This window comes from Lupinus angustifolius, chromosome LG02, assembly GCF_001865875.1.
Source record: "Lupinus angustifolius cultivar Tanjil chromosome LG02, LupAngTanjil_v1.0, whole genome shotgun sequence".
In the NCBI taxonomy this organism is placed as follows: domain Eukaryota; kingdom Viridiplantae; phylum Streptophyta; class Magnoliopsida; order Fabales; family Fabaceae; genus Lupinus; species Lupinus angustifolius.
In genome coordinates, this window is record NC_032010.1 from 21,251,630 (window position 1) to 21,266,905 (window position 15,276).

General features: G+C 33.7%; 3 protein-coding genes across 5 annotated transcripts; 2 read left to right on the top strand and 1 right to left on the bottom strand.

Annotated features, from left to right (window-relative positions):
• Nucleotides 211-3,500, bottom strand: LOC109339120 (APO protein 3, mitochondrial). Its single transcript, XM_019576520.1, has 2 exons — nucleotides 2,989-3,500; nucleotides 211-2,064 (listed from the first exon to the last, which is right to left on the bottom strand). The coding sequence occupies exons 1-2, from the start codon at nucleotides 3,378-3,380 to the stop codon at nucleotides 1,176-1,178; spliced, it is 1,281 nt and encodes a 426-aa protein (XP_019432065.1). The 5' UTR covers nucleotides 3,381-3,500; the 3' UTR covers nucleotides 211-1,175.
• On the top strand, nucleotides 4,821-7,140 carry LOC109339128 (ferritin-3, chloroplastic-like). Of its 2 annotated transcripts, XM_019576528.1 has the most exons (8): nucleotides 4,821-5,158; nucleotides 5,782-5,865; nucleotides 5,954-6,014; nucleotides 6,116-6,203; nucleotides 6,446-6,507; nucleotides 6,663-6,728; nucleotides 6,824-6,887; nucleotides 6,986-7,140. In XM_019576528.1, the coding sequence occupies exons 1-8, from the start codon at nucleotides 4,848-4,850 to the stop codon at nucleotides 7,036-7,038; spliced, it is 789 nt and encodes a 262-aa protein (XP_019432073.1). In that variant the 5' UTR covers nucleotides 4,821-4,847; the 3' UTR covers nucleotides 7,039-7,140. The 2 variants fall into 2 exon arrangements, with proteins under 2 accessions (XP_019432073.1, XP_019432076.1); XM_019576531.1 differs by lacking the exon at nucleotides 5,782-5,865.
• Nucleotides 10,072-14,026, top strand: LOC109339152 (transcription initiation factor TFIID subunit 15b-like). 2 transcript variants are annotated; one of them, XM_019576561.1, is made up of 6 exons: nucleotides 10,072-10,354; nucleotides 10,443-10,563; nucleotides 10,708-11,419; nucleotides 11,659-11,809; nucleotides 11,891-11,972; nucleotides 13,612-14,026. In XM_019576561.1, exons 1-6 carry the CDS (start codon nucleotides 10,228-10,230, stop codon nucleotides 13,718-13,720), a joined length of 1,302 nt encoding a protein of 433 aa, XP_019432106.1. In that variant the 5' UTR covers nucleotides 10,072-10,227; the 3' UTR covers nucleotides 13,721-14,026. The 2 variants fall into 2 exon arrangements, with proteins under 2 accessions (XP_019432106.1, XP_019432111.1); XM_019576566.1 differs by having other exon boundaries at nucleotides 10,073-10,354; nucleotides 10,446-10,563.

The following is a 15,276-nucleotide window of genomic DNA, read 5'->3' on the forward strand; positions in this document are numbered from 1 at the left end:
GTTACATTTACATTGATTGAATGATATTATACTATTTTATTATAAATCATGTTCATTGACAAATGATTTATATTCAAAGTTTGGGAGAGGATCCACTTACTACAATCCACATCATAACCATATTAATTTTAGGGAAATCTAATTGTTGATGTGAAATAAGTTTAAACCACTTATTTTTGTAGTAAGTGAATTCTCTCTCCCAAAGTTTTTCATAATCATTTCACCAATTGTATGGTCCAGAAATGGAGAAATAAAAGTGTTAAATGCATCTTTTCATCATCTCCAATGCCCATTCATGCTACCACCCAGAAAATAGTGTATCACATTTGGAATGCATCCAATTTGAGATAAGCTCAAGCTACTGACAAGTATACAACTCGTTTTTGTATGCTGGAAAGTGGGAACTGAAGGGTCCCATATTCACGAATTGTCTAATTTAGGCATTTTATTTTCTTGAATGGAACACATACATAAATATTTAGATCTACACATAAATAGTAATAACTAATATGTGATCATCACAAATTCCATGTAGTAAAAGCATGCCTCTAATCAGTGGAGTTTAAAATTTTCCATGACAAGAGAAAAAGGCCTTCCATAGTCTCTCAGGATTGAGATTGGATCATACAACAATTTTACATTGTGCAAACTGCTAAGAATCTTGTTGAACCTTCTGAACCTACAATCACTGATTAAGTTTGGACCATGTGATGTGTGGTTATTTACAGTATCCAAACTCCAGTGTCAACATGGAGCACATCTCTTGTCCCAAAAAATGTCACTTGCTATGATTGGTTGAAAAAAATATATCTAAATCAAAAGTTCAATAATTAAGTGTTTTTCTGATTAAAAATGAGATGACATAATGTGGGACAAAAGATGTACTTCTGTGTCAACAATATTTGGAAACACTATAATTTGAGCTAAATGCAAGCCAATTTGAGATCAAGGTATAGCAATATTTTTCTACTTCTTGAATCTGGGTATCTTTTCTGAAGATAAGGTAAACTGGCAACTGTTCTATGGAATGCATGAACTGATGAACTACAGCCAGACCACAGAAAACCAGCAAAGGACAAAAAAATCAGATGTGAACAAACTTCCAAGATTTTATCAATATGAACTCCAAATGCTGATTAAACATATAGAGGTCTACCTTCAAAGGGAATCACATTTCAGGCAACAAGGTCAACTTCGTCTCGTTCAGGAGATACTACATCCAATCTCATCATGCTCCTATATTGATCAGGAACAGGAGCCCCAGCATTCACACAGAGTTCCACCACAGCTGGAGCTTTGCCATAATATCTCTTCAGATTGTTATTCAGAGGAAGGCCACTCATATCCTCAACATGCCAAACATAATTCGGACCCACAAGGTCATCTATTGTTGCCTCTTGCCATGCATGTAAACCATTTCGAGACTGATGCTTCGAAGCCTTACACATTCTCAACTTATGTCCCTTGGGACCGACCTGGACCTCGGGACAATATCCACATGTATTCACTACGTATTTCTCCATGATCTTCTTTGCACCTGATGTCATCTCAAACCATGAGTCCAGTGTTCGCATACTTAAATCCTTTAACTGGTTCCTTTCTTCATTACTCAACTGATCAAGATTGCTACTGTTGCTCTCCAAAAAGACCTTCTCTAGCGGCTTAGTCACCAGAGAGTATGAATGCACAAAAGGTTTGACACTTTCAAAAGAAAAGTTTCTTTCAGTTTCACCATCTTCCACAACTGATTCAAAGTCTACAATTCTTCCTTCAATACAATATACAGGTTTAGTTCTTCTTTTAGTGGGATACTTTTCGAGGTCTAAACCCGCTTGTATACAGAGTTCAATAATGGCAGGGATACGAGGGACACTGAACCTCTCATCATGCCCAACTCTTGGTTTACCAACACGATCAAACAGATGAAAGCATTTTGGGAAGAAGACCACATCTCGAACCCCTCCCCTTCTCCAAACATGCAATGCATTCTGGAAGCGACTCTTTGGTCCAGTACATGTTCGAATTTCATGACCTACATGACCAATGTGAACCTCATCACAAGACCTGATAAGATAAACTATTTAGAGGGTGTTTGGATTAGCTGTGAAAAGATATAATATTTCAATAATTGATCATATGCATTGACTATTGCCATAATAGAATCTGTTTTATGTTTAGATATATTTGTTGAAAAGAAATTTTATTATAATCTATTTCGCTTGAATGTTAAAAAAATTGCAGTTTTATATAGGAAATTACAACAACAAAAAATGTATGGACTTATTTAGGTTATTTTGTAGATAGATCTGCAATGTGAAACCAGAAAAAATGTGGTTGGTTTCAAAATTATCATTTTTTTCTCAAATCAGTTTGAAACTTCCATTTCTCTGAAAACTGTATTTGCTATAAAAGCTGCATTTTCATACTTTAATCAACTTTGCCAAAAGTGTCATATTTAACCCCCGAACAGTGTTCTTTTAAAACCATATGGAGAAAAGCTTTACCAAACATGATATGAATGTGAAGGTACCAAGTATAAGCCAATGTCACTTGTTGCATTTGAACTTGACAACTCCATAACATTGAAAGACCAGATAATAACATATACAGCTCAATTCAAGAAGCTGATTAGCTCTATTACTATCCACTGGTTCCTAAGTATAATCAACTACAAGATTTTCATATATCCTCGAATCATAGTTACCTCATTCGCAGTACGGATGTTGACTTAATACACAATTCGTCACTTTTTTAATTAATTTTATGAAATCTTCTTTACAACAAACCCAATATGCGGCACGCCGTAAGTAGAGTAAATGAGAGAATTATGTGACAATGCCTCATATCATACTTCACAAGAAATTAACTTTGAAAGATACCAATATCATAAATGAGGCCAATTTTCTAGAAATACAATTTCCAAAACAACATACACAGAATAAACAATAAAACATTAAAACCAAACAAATAATAAAAAAAGATACGTACTCGCAGCGGAGAACGGGAATGAATCGAACGAGTTGCCATAAAGCAGAAAGAAGAAACCTACGAGCATGATAAACACTATGAGCCACTTCCACTAGTTCTGGAACCAATAACCCATTATCTGGTGGTTCTTCTAAAACCCTAACAGGTTGTTCCTTTCGCGATTTTCTTTCCGATTTCGCTCTTTCAATTAGAGTCTTCATCGGCGTCACGTACGGTTTCCTCTCTCTCTTTGTCCGACGAGGACAAGGGACATCCGTGTACGATTGTTGTTGGTCGCCGGTATGTTCCGGCGGTTGAGGCCAAGTCTCAGACGAGAAGAAGAGCGTTGAATTCAAGCGGCGTGATAGTCGCTTCAGAAGAGAAGCTTCTGAGTAGAATAGAGTAACGCGCATCTTGCCGGAAAAGTGTTGGAGTAACCTCGCCGGGAAATTGACGCGGCGGAGGATGGAGAGGATAGAAGAAGAGTAGAAATGCTGTGAAGTGATGGGTCCAAACAGGCCCGGTTGTTTTGGGCTTTCAATTATAAGGTGCAAACACTTGTAAATTAAGCATCCACTTCATTTACTTTTATATAACTATTTCGAAATGCGGCTCTTTTCGTAAGTTTTGTTCATAAAAGTCGAATTCTTGATATTTTGATTGTTTTAAAGATCTAGTGGGATATTATATTACTTAATTATTGTTTGTTGGTACTTCAATTAGTTAAATATAGTTATATCGGTCTCATAACCTTTATATAACTAATTGATGTCACCAAGTATTTTTCAATATTTTAATATTAAGTATTTTTTTCAATTTAGTTAATATTTTTTTCAAATTCTATCTCAAATAATTAATTGCGCATTTTTTTATTTATTTTTTTATCTAAGTTTAACTCAAACTCTAGTAGTTTTCTGTGTTGATTTATGAGGGTAAGTTTAAAGTTTAAGGACAATGATTTGTTGTCATCAAGCATATTTTAAAGTTTGTCTCAAATCAATCATATTATGTTACATCTATTAAAAAATTAAACATTTATAATTTTGTCTATTTTTACTTTATTGTAATTAGTTTGGACAGAAAAGTATATCCAAACAGTAGCATGCCATGGTGCACTTCATTCTCCTTTCCCACATGGCCTTCTAACAACCTCTCCTGAAAACATAAAAATTCATGAGAACTTATAAAATAAAAGTGTGCTTCTTATAATATTAGAGTAAAGATGTATACTAATCCTTCAAAATTTGTGTATACATGGCATTGCTTCCTGAAACAATAGAAAATAGATTTGTTTGTTAAAGTAGTCATTTTCAAAATATTTTTTATATTCAGTTATGTTACCTGCCTTCAATATTTGAATTTGAGTTTATACCTAAAGAATCTTATAGTTGCAATTTTTTAGTTAGTGAGGAAACAATCTCTCAAAACAGTTAGATGAGACCATTTCAGAATAAAATCAAACTAGTATGAATGCTTCATTATTCCTTGGTTAAAGTTTATCTAACATGATTTAAATTACTGCATCATACTATTGCAATATTTTGGTCGCAGCGACTGCTGAAATCGTATAACATGCTTCATTACTATGATGAATCAGAATGATGCAGTCACAACCACATCAAACCGCATTAAGCTATATTGGATTGTAACAAATTTAAAAATATTTTTTTATTCACAAGATAATTCATACCGTTATAACAATAATCTTTACTGCACTCTAACCCTAAGTACAATTTAAAATACCCCTAACAAACTAATTAAAAAGTTGATATAAATTTCTGCGAGACTTGGATTGTTCTTCCAAATAACAGCTCTTCCCATTCTGTTCCATAATTTACTACTCCCTCACTCTTGTTCTCTCTCTCTTCTGAGTTGTGACAATGTCCTTAGGAAGTTGTTCAACAATCTCAGTTTCACTCTCAAGTAGAGCAAAGTTTCTCCCTTCTTCTCTATCTTCCTCTGTGAAGGGTTCTTCTAGTGTCAGATTCTCCAACAAAAATGTGGCTTGTGGCGTTAAGGTTCATGCTTCTTCCAAAGAAGCTAATAATAACCAAACCCTTTTAAATATAACTTTTGAACCTTTTGAGGAAGTGAAAAAAGAGCTTCTTCACATCCCCACCACGCTCCATGCATCACTAGCTCGCCAAAACTACCATGATCACTGCGAGGCTGCACTCAATGCACAGATCAAGTAAGCTTCACGTTATTGTTTTCCACGTTCTTTCTTATTCCTATTTCTCATTCTTCTTTTCGATATTCCACATAGATCTTACTTTATTTCCAGTAAACATTGTTTGGATAAAAAAATTTAATATAAACTATACATTATCAATAAGAAATTGATAAATGACATTTATGTAATAGGTGAACTATAGTTAGTAACTTTAAACTTGAATGACTAAGAACACCAAAAAATGTTGAAATTCACATTTCAAATCAATCTTTTGTTTCTCATTGAATTCCATTAAAAGTACCATTAAGTATAAAGTTTTTATATTATCAACAGATATTTGTTATTTTTTGTTTAATAGTTAATAACAATTAACACAGAATAATGAATAATGTATTAATTTACTGACAATGTAAAAAATATTTATACTATCAATTTATGGCTGTTAGATTAAATAACAAATATAATTTCATGTGTATGTATCAATTATTACCCATTGCCATATTAGTGATGTCTTGGCGATGAATGATAGTGTAGAAAGTTCAGAGGTTTTGTTTTTCATCTAAAAGTTAGATTGTATTCTCTTAAATTGAAGATATACCTAATGCTATTCTTTCTTTCTTTCTTTTCTTCTCTTGATTCAGCGTGGAATATAATATCTCCTACGTGTATCATGCCATGTACGCGTTCTTTGACAGAGACAATGTTGCTTTAATGGGATTAGCCAAGTAATTAACTTCCAAAACACCACATTCTTTAATAATCATGGTTTTCTTATATTATGACTAAGAATAATAAATTACATATAATTTGTAGATTTTTCAAAGAATCAAGTATGGAGGAAAGACACCATGCTGAGATGATGATGGAATACCAGGCACTTGCACCAATTTTTGCCTAATCTAAATTACAATATTGTTGATTTTGTATATTTCTTAAACACTCTTTTTGTTCAATCATTTTTCCTGTGATTAACAGAACAAAAGAGGAGGAAGGGTTAGACTGCAAACAATGCTGAGGCCATTTTCTGAGTTTGATGATGCAGAAAAAAGTGATGCATTGAATGGTAAGTTATATATGTATTATTTTTTTGCGCTAAGATCCTCTCCGGTACCAGAGAGTCCCTTACCGGAATGTAAGGTTAAGTTTCATGCTTTATAATTTTTTATTTAAAAATAATTTTAAAACTATCTAAAAAAAATTGAGACCACATGTCACAATCTCCTCCGATACTCCGAGAGGATCAGGTTTCTATTTTTTCTTTTATGTATGATACATGATAATTCTCTGTCTTGACCTATCTTGCAGCTATGGAACTTACATTATCTTTGGAAAGGCTGAACAATGAAAAGCTTCTAAATTTACACAGCGTATGTGACTTCTACATTTCCACTTTTCTCTATTTATTTGTCAAACCTTTATAACTAGCATATTAATTATGGAACTTTTCTATGGTCCTTTTTATTTTCTTAATTTTCAATGGCAGACAATATTATTCAATGACTATTTTCTATCACGAATGCAGATAGCAAATGAAAAAAATGATGTGCAACTTGTTGACTTCATTGAAAGTGAGTTTTTGGTTGGTCAGGTAAAGCAATTTCTAGTTTGTTTCTCTCTCTAAATAAATAAAGAAAAACACTGTAAGTATAAATCTTGTTCTCATTAATTTCTTTTTGGCTTCAGGTGGAAGATATTAAAAAGATCTCAGAATATGTGGCTCAGTTAAGAAGGATGGGAAATGGACATGGTAATTAGTTACTTTTCTTATTATAACCCAAGCTATTCATTCATATTTTCATATAAATTGACATGAAACTAAAGTAGTTTACTATGGTGGACTTGTAGGAGTTTGGCACTTTGATCAGATGCTCCTAAATGGAGGTGTGGCTGCATGTTAGTTGTCTACACCAATGTCCACAAGCATCTATGGAAAAAAAATTGTGTCTATGAACTTAGCTACATTTTTTCATCTATTTTCTCTCTTCTCTTCACCCTTTTATCTTTTCCTTTTCTTTGGACCTTCTTCCTGTTTTGTCCTATATTTTAGTTTTCTATTTAAGATATTAGTCTAGCTAGAGTACTTAAGCAAATTGTGTCTTGTGCATGAGCATAATTTTGAAGATAATAAGATAATGCAACTACTAGTTCTTTTGTGCAATAACTAATTTTCAAAGTTAATTTTGAAGAAAATATAGATGGGGTGTTTCAAAGCATAAGACAATGTATATCATATATCAGAGTTGATTGGAATATAGTTACTGAAATAAAATAACAAAAACATAGAAATGTTCTAAATAGAGTACTTGAAAAAGAACATAAACACAGTTCAGTGGTGATTATCTTGAAATTTTGACCAGAAAATGTTCCCATCAATTATCTCAAACAGACACATGTCTACAACCTTCAATTTGCTTCCTAACCTGCTGAGAATCTACCATAAGCACTAAAGGACAGTATTATTACTCTATAGAAATTATTTCATGAAAAGTAATGTATATATCTATAGGTTAACAACATTTTAAGGGACCCTTGAGTTTATTCTCTCTATCATATTGGGACTTAAGGAATTTGAAGAAGCACATAAAAAAAAATATATAGATTTTCAATTAAGTTGCATGTCAAGGTGCAATTGTTCATATGGTTCAGAATTGGTGTTGTGGTTGATGTTGTCTCTTATTTGAAAGGTTGTGGCTAAAAAAGTCCTGTTTTAAAGTTGGATTTACAAAAAATTGATAAAAAAATCCGGTTTTTGTGAAGTTTTAAATCCATTTTCTAGAGGAGTTCTACACACAAAAAAAAACTTATTTATGATATCAACTATTTCAAAACCAATTTTATAACATAAACTGATTTTGAGCATGTTTACCATCTATTTCGTTGACCGCAAAAGCAACCAATTTTTTATCCTATTATTAGATGGGATAGGCTCTCCCATTAAGCAAACTTGTTAATATGGTTTAGTGTGGATTCAACAAGTATCCTATCTATGAAGACCCCTTGTGATGGTAATGGGATGTTGGGGTAGATGGAGAAGTAATGCCGTTGTGATACCAGAAATCGGGGACTTGCAGCAAAGGAATGAAGATCATTTGTCTTACTTTTTATGTTTTATTGTGTCCAAATACAATTAAAAGTTATCCTATTTCCCTGCAAGGCTAGTTTTGGGGTTGGAGAAGTAGAGACCTCAGGGGCAAAAATGTATGGACCAATAATTGTGATTTGAGGAGACATAGGAAAAGTACACACAGGCTGATTTTTTTTGTTGAGAAGAAATGAGAATAAAAAATGCCCCTTACTTTGTGAGTTTTGTGTCATTGAGAAAGATGGATCGTTTCCCATCTATACATAACCCTTGTGCAACAGCCCAATTTCTTGTAATGTTAACTTTATAAGGAAAAAAATCAGCACTCAATCTTAATTTATTGTGAAAATAAGTAAAAATTACGTTTTCTGATATTCATTTATTGTGAAATACGATGAATGAGATTCTGGAGTAAGTATTGAGATGTCAATTATTACTATTTAAGAACAATTGGCAGGTTATAAGTTATAACATTCAATTAATAATTTGGTTGAATTCCTTAAATTATTAGAATGTATAAACATTTGTAAAATGAGTTTAAGGTATTATCCGTTTTGCCCTATATAATCATTGATCATAAAATAAAGATCTTTGCTACGAAATTCGTGGGTTTGATCTCAATTCACCATCGCCAATCTATGAATCTTGACTCTCTACTAGACAATTGTCTAAATTTTAATTTATTCAAGTTAAAAATAACAATTGCTCATTCAACACACAAGAACAATCTTAAAAATCATAGAATCTCCGAAGCTAACAACCAATCAATATTAGAAGTTTAATTTCTTAAAAAAAATTGGTTACAATCATCTAATTTCTCTCTATTGATTAAACAATAAAAAAAGATAAACACATAAAACTTTAACCGATATCTAAAACATATTAGAAAACATAATCCAATGTCAATGCAACAAATAACATACATCAAGTAAGAAATTTCATATATGCAACATATGAATGTTGATTGCACCTTAAATTTTCTCAAGAATTTAACAAATCTTACAAAAATACAAAAAAACGAAGTGTGAGATCTTAATCTATTTACATATCAGGATCAATTAAAAGTAAAAATATTGTGTTACCATTGTGGATAGTGACTCTATAGGCTAGGAATGTAATGATAAAAAATGGGTCATTTAATCCATACAGCCCACAATTGTAAAAAATTATTAAATTAAAATTACATAAAACTAAATAAAAAGTAATTAAATAAATCTTATTCAATACAATTAGGGGAGTAGATGTAACTAAAATATTAGATATATTAGATGATACTTTAAAAACATATATTTTACAATCCCTAACTAAAATATAAACAATATTTTTTTATATCATTTTTATATATTAAACTTCATTATTCCATACTAAAAGTGTTAATGGTTGGGTAAAACTTATCTCTTACCTGACTCTAAATATTGGTCATATTTTTTTTTTGAACTTAGGTTCACCATAGACTCGAAGTTAAGATGACCTAATTTTTTGATTAGGCTAGCCTCTAAATTTGAATCAGACTATAAATCCGATTAAATATAATGCACATATATATGTTAATATTATTAGTTTTTATTATATATATATAACAAATGAAATGATATATATTTATTGTTATATAATGAATAAATTAGAGAATCAATCATATTTTTGACTATTGATATATTTATTGTTAAATAAATAAACACTACGAAAGAGGTAATAATGAAACAGATCAAATCATATTTATTTCTTACCTAAATTTAAATATTGTTCGAATTTTGAATATAAATCTAACTCTAAATCCGATAAAATCGATTATCATGCTCGGGTCTTCTTGACCCTATTCAAAACAACATTTATGATATTACCGGTTTTGTCAGCCTAGTTGGGAATTTTAAAAATATCTTGGGTCGAGATTCTATAATGTTTGTTCACTTCATCTTAACTCCTAGTATTGGGCTATAGTTGTAGTGTTGTAACCTAACACTTTCACTTTCTCTCTTTCCGCTTCTAACAAACCCTAGATCGCATCATGTCTGGATACGCCCAAGATGGCGGTTACGGAGGCAGCGGCGGTGGATATGGCGGTAATGATGGCGGATATGGAAGCAGGGGCGGTGGTGGGGGTCGAGGAGGTGGAGGAGGATATGGTGGTCGAGGTTTGTAATATCACATACCCTTTCGCATTTTCCCCCTTTATTGATTTATTTTCAATCGTAGAATCCTATAATTTTACGTGAATTGCAGCAGGTGGTGGAGGCGGTGGATATCAAGGCGGTGATCGCGGTGGAAGAGGTGGTGGCCGTGGAGGACGCGGCGGTGGAGGTGGAAGCGGTAGAGACGGGGATTGGCGTTGCCCTAATCCAAGGTTTGAGATTTTGATCTGATTTAATTATTTCCCCGTTTTTACTAGTAATAATTTCGTGTATTTTCTGTAATCCAACCTTGGCCTGTGGGTAATACTTCCTTGGTTCTTACGTTTATGTATTTGATTGTAAATTGCTGTATATAGCTGTGGGAATGTGAACTTTGCGAGAAGGACTGAATGTAACAAATGTGGTGCTCCGTCTCCTACTGGTGGTAATGATCGTGGTAGCAGCGGCGGAGGTGGTTATAATAGAGGGGGAAACAGTGAGGGATATGGAAATAATCGTGGGGGTAGATCTTCTGATAATGATAGAGGAAGAGGCAATGACTATAATAGTGGTAGGGGTAGTAACAATGATGGTAGAAGTGGGGGAGGCAACAGGGGTGGTTATGGTGGTAATCAAGGTGGAGATGATGGTGGATATGGTCAAGTTCCTCCTCCCGCAGCCCAACCTTATGGTGGTGCCGGTGGAAACTACCCACATGCTAACAATTCTTATGGTGGGAATTCAAATTACGGAACCGAGGCAGTTCCTCCACCTGCAAGCTATACTGGCGGACCTCAATCGTATCCTCCATCATATGGGGGTAATACAGGTGGCTATGGTGGTGGAGGCAATCCAGGTGATGCACGTAGTGGTGGTAGGGGTGGACCACCAGGTGGATATGACAGTGGTCATGGTGCTGGTAGTCGAGGTGGATATGGTGGAGCTCCTGCTGCTGAGCCCCCAGCTAAGGTGAAGCAATGTGATGATAATTGTGGTGATACCTGTGACAATTCTAGAATCTACATATCAAACTTACCACCTGATGTGACTATTGAAGAATTGAGGGATCTTTTTGGAGGCATTGGACAAGTAATGTTCTGATCTGTTGACTTTCATATGAGCTTTATATAGAGGGCTGTTTTTCTCAATTATATTTATGTATGGGGAATACTTTGCTTGGAAATTCCTTTTCCAGGATTGCTATTCATTTCTCTTTGTGAACTGGAGAGGCAGAACTTGCTAGAAATTTGATTACATGTGCTGTGCTTATCTCTCTGGTTTTTGCAACGTGTCAATCTTCATGCTCACATTACACTTTAACTGTTTAGGTTGGAAGAATAAAGCAGAAGAGGGGCTATAAAGATCAGTGGCCTTGGAACATAAAAATATACACTGATGAGAAAGGAAACAACAAGGGTGATGCTTGCCTTGCCTATGAAGACCCCTCTGCAGCACATTCTGCTGGAGGCTTTTATAATAGTAATTCATCTAGCTACTCCTGTTGTAGAATGCTTATATTCTATCTTGTATTAAGAACTAATCACGAATCTTTCATTTCAGATTATGATTTGAGGGGCTACAAAATCAGTGTTACAATGGCAGAGAAATCAGCACCGAGGGCTCCACCTGCTCAAAACCAAGGGTATCAATTATCATATCATTTTAAACTCTAAATGTTGACTGTTTATTTTTGTGACCAAGGTCCAGTGATATTGAAATATTTAACAGCAGCCATCTTTGCATGTTAATGCTGTGTGGTTGTTGTTTGTGGTGTTCTCTTGATGCTGATTTGCTTGTTGCATGATGTCAGAGCGGTAGCAGCAGCATCACCACATTTAATGTTAATATAAATGGCAAACAATTATCGGTACCAGTAATTTTAAGTCGGGACTTTTTCCTAAGATTGTTAATTGGTTAGATGTGTGGGATTCATTTGTTAGAATTTGAACATGTTATAGATTCTGCTGATTGGTTAATTTTTTCTCAACTACATTTTTCGTTGGGGCTGTTGGGATATGTCAATTTATTGGTATTTAATGATAGTTAGCAAGAGGCAGAGAAACCCTACTGTACAGGTAGAAATTGGATATTATATCATATCACAAGTCATTAGATTTAAGTATCTTGGGTCAATCATACAACATGATGGGAAATTGAGGGAGATGTAAACCATAGGGTTCAAGTGGGGTGGATGAAATGGTGGAGTTTTTTAGGTGTCATATATGTGATAGAAATGTGTCAATCAAGCTTAAGGGAAAATCTAATTTTGGCGGTAAAATGTCAGCAAGAGAATAAACTCCATGTAGTATAGATGAGAATGTTGGCATTGGATGAGTGAATATACTAGACAAGATAGGATTATGAATGAATGCATTAGAGATAAAGTTGGGTAGCCAACCCCACCTAGTGAGTCTAAGGCATGGTTGTTGGTTAAGGGTAGTTAGCACTTCGCAACCTCTGGTATACTGATATATAAGATATGAATGTCACAGTATACAAGTTGGTTTCTTGGTATTATTTTCGTAGAACGATAAATCTGAATTCAAGATGTGAATCATCTAAAAATTGTTTTCATAGTAATTCTGAAGTTCCAGCATTAAGATGAAAACATGATATCTAAAGATGGACCGGCATCTCACATTTTATTTATAGCAATAATTTTAACAAAGTTCATCATATTTCACTGAAAACACTAGTTTCTCCATTTTGGATTAATGGTTTGTTAGGCTGCGTTGATAGTATTAATAGGTGCTGGCTGAGTAATCTTGTTATAATAAATCTTTGAATTTGTTTGTTTTCCTGGATTTTTGACATAGACTGGTGCCAATCAGATTAGAATAAGGCCTGTGGCCACGATGAGACACCATAATATTTACGCTGGTGACACAAAAATTCATATCAGAAGAATGTATATGTTACTTAATTAGACTTTCGGGTGGGCTTGGGTCTTTGCTTGTCAGGGCATGTGTTGTTCTAACTGATTCTGTGCATGTTCATTGTATATCAGTAAGGACCGGAGTATTTAGCTCATTACCCTAAACAAATAATGAACTGTTATCAAATTTATTCTCCAGGCTAATTACATTGGAATGTGTTTTGCACTTTAACAGTTATTCCAATGTATTTATTGACCATACAGATACATGGACTCTACAAATGATCTTGTATGCTGTAAATGAATATTCATCTTATAATTTTCAATGTGCATCCCAGACCAAATTTGTTAAACTTTACATGTTCAGATGTTAATTTTTTTATTTTTAAATGTCCTATTTTTATAGGGGCAACAGGGGTGGCTATGGTGGCGATAGACGCAGAGACAATTATGGAGGTGGTTCTGGACCTGATAGGCGTGATAATTATGGGGGAAATCGTTCTCGTCCATACTGATAGCTTTGATAGTTAATATTTTATGTACTAGGATTTCTGTCCTGAGGGATTTTTTGTATTGTGTTGGCTGGTTTCTATGGATCAGTAAGCCCCAATTGATAGCATTTGAATGGTGACCCTTTTCTTCTAAGAGAGATTATTATTCCTGGTTGTTCGTTACATTTAGCCATGATGCCTATATAATCAACCAATGATAAGTTTTACAACATTGTTCTTAATGGCTTACACTTGTATACTTCAAAACCCTAGTGTTCTGTTTGGGTTGGTAAAAGCAAGCCGTGGCTCTCCTTAGGCGGCCTTTAATGTTGTTGGTTGTGCAATGCCAAAGTTCGTTTGCTTTGCGCCTAAACTATTGTGTAGACTGATACAGTAGTTCTGTTATAAATTTGTGTTCGGTAAGTGAAAATGTTCATTGGAGCATGAATCTTCGAGACCCAGATTATGCTTTCACCAAAAAGTGCAAAATAGAACGCACCTTGTGCGAGGGCTAATAATGAACAACTTTTAATTAAAAATGCAGCCTTTCAGGATGTTGGACAATCAATTTAGTTGAAATATGCTCATCAAAAAACAATGTAGTTGAAATATGCTCATCAAAAAACAATTTAGTTGAAATATGTCTAGTGGTGATTGGTGAAGATTACAATTATAATATCACTTTTACATAGTTATTGGGTCTTAGAAATCATTGTTAAATAATTACCTTCTCATGGGTATGTGCGTTTTGTCATGAGCTATCCAATGACTGATTTGGTTCACATTTTCATGTCTCTGAAATGGAGGCTTAGGGATTATATGTTCTTCAATTTTCTCACCGTTTTTAGGCACGGGTGGTTGTGAAAGACGAGTCACTAAAATACTAGAAATAGTGAAATACCCTAACCTAAAATGTCAGTACGATCATGTGTCAAACACGTGTTGATTTGTCAATTTTTTTTAACTTTCCAAAAAAGGAAGTATCAAGTTAAACTCAAACCTAATATTAGGGTTATTTATTCACAATCTCAAAATTTAGGATGTAAATTGTAGTTTACGGTTTTCTAATTTCCCCTTTTCAAAATTAAAGTACCTATTTAGGGGGAAAAATATAGAGTATAATGAAAGAAATAAGAAATTTAAGTGTTACATCAACAATGGAGTTTTACAACCTTTTGTGTAGCCAATCAAATCAAAACCTTTTCCATCTCTCTAATATCTAAATGCAGCTAAAAAATCAATTGATAAATACTTTGGCACCAATTTTGTTCTCCCTTTTTCTTGCGTATTAAAAATTAAAAACAATCCTCAAAGATATCAAATTAGTTACTTCTATAATTTTCTATACTAATTTTTATAAAACTTTAGTCCTTATTAGATGTTACTTTGGTAAATGTACGATGTTTTTTAGTGTTGATTAGATACAGTTTGTATCAAGTGTCCGGTTGAATAGAGATGATCAGGAGTCTTGGACGAGATATCGTCTGGGATCCATCGAGGGAGGTACCTGAAAATGTTCTGCGATAATCAAGTCAATATGAAAGAATGAGAATTAATTATACTTTTTGTATGGGGATCCT

Bases quoted from the DNA above. Each gene is read 5' to 3' on its own strand.
- LOC109339152 (XM_019576561.1), top strand. From the start codon at position 10,228: ATGTCTGGATACGCCCAAGATGGCGGTTACGGAGGCAGCGGCGGTGGA. The intron at 11,810-11,890 runs GTAATTCATCTA...CTTTCATTTCAG, and splicing joins TGCTGGAGGCTTTTATAATA to ATTATGATTTGAGGGGCTAC. The intron at 11,973-13,611 runs GTATCAATTATC...CTATTTTTATAG, and splicing joins CCACCTGCTCAAAACCAAGG to GGGCAACAGGGGTGGCTATG.
- LOC109339120 (XM_019576520.1), bottom strand. From the start codon at position 3,380: ATGCGCGTTACTCTATTCTACTCAGAAGCTTCTCTTCTGAAGCGACTA. The intron at 2,065-2,988 runs GTACGTATCTTT...TTATCTTATCAG, and splicing joins ATTCCCGTTCTCCGCTGCGA to GTCTTGTGATGAGGTTCACA.
- LOC109339128 (XM_019576528.1), top strand. From the start codon at position 4,848: ATGTCCTTAGGAAGTTGTTCAACAATCTCAGTTTCACTCTCAAGTAGA. The intron at 5,866-5,953 runs GTAATTAACTTC...TATAATTTGTAG, and splicing joins GCTTTAATGGGATTAGCCAA to ATTTTTCAAAGAATCAAGTA. The intron at 6,015-6,115 runs GCACTTGCACCA...TGTGATTAACAG, and splicing joins AGATGATGATGGAATACCAG to AACAAAAGAGGAGGAAGGGT.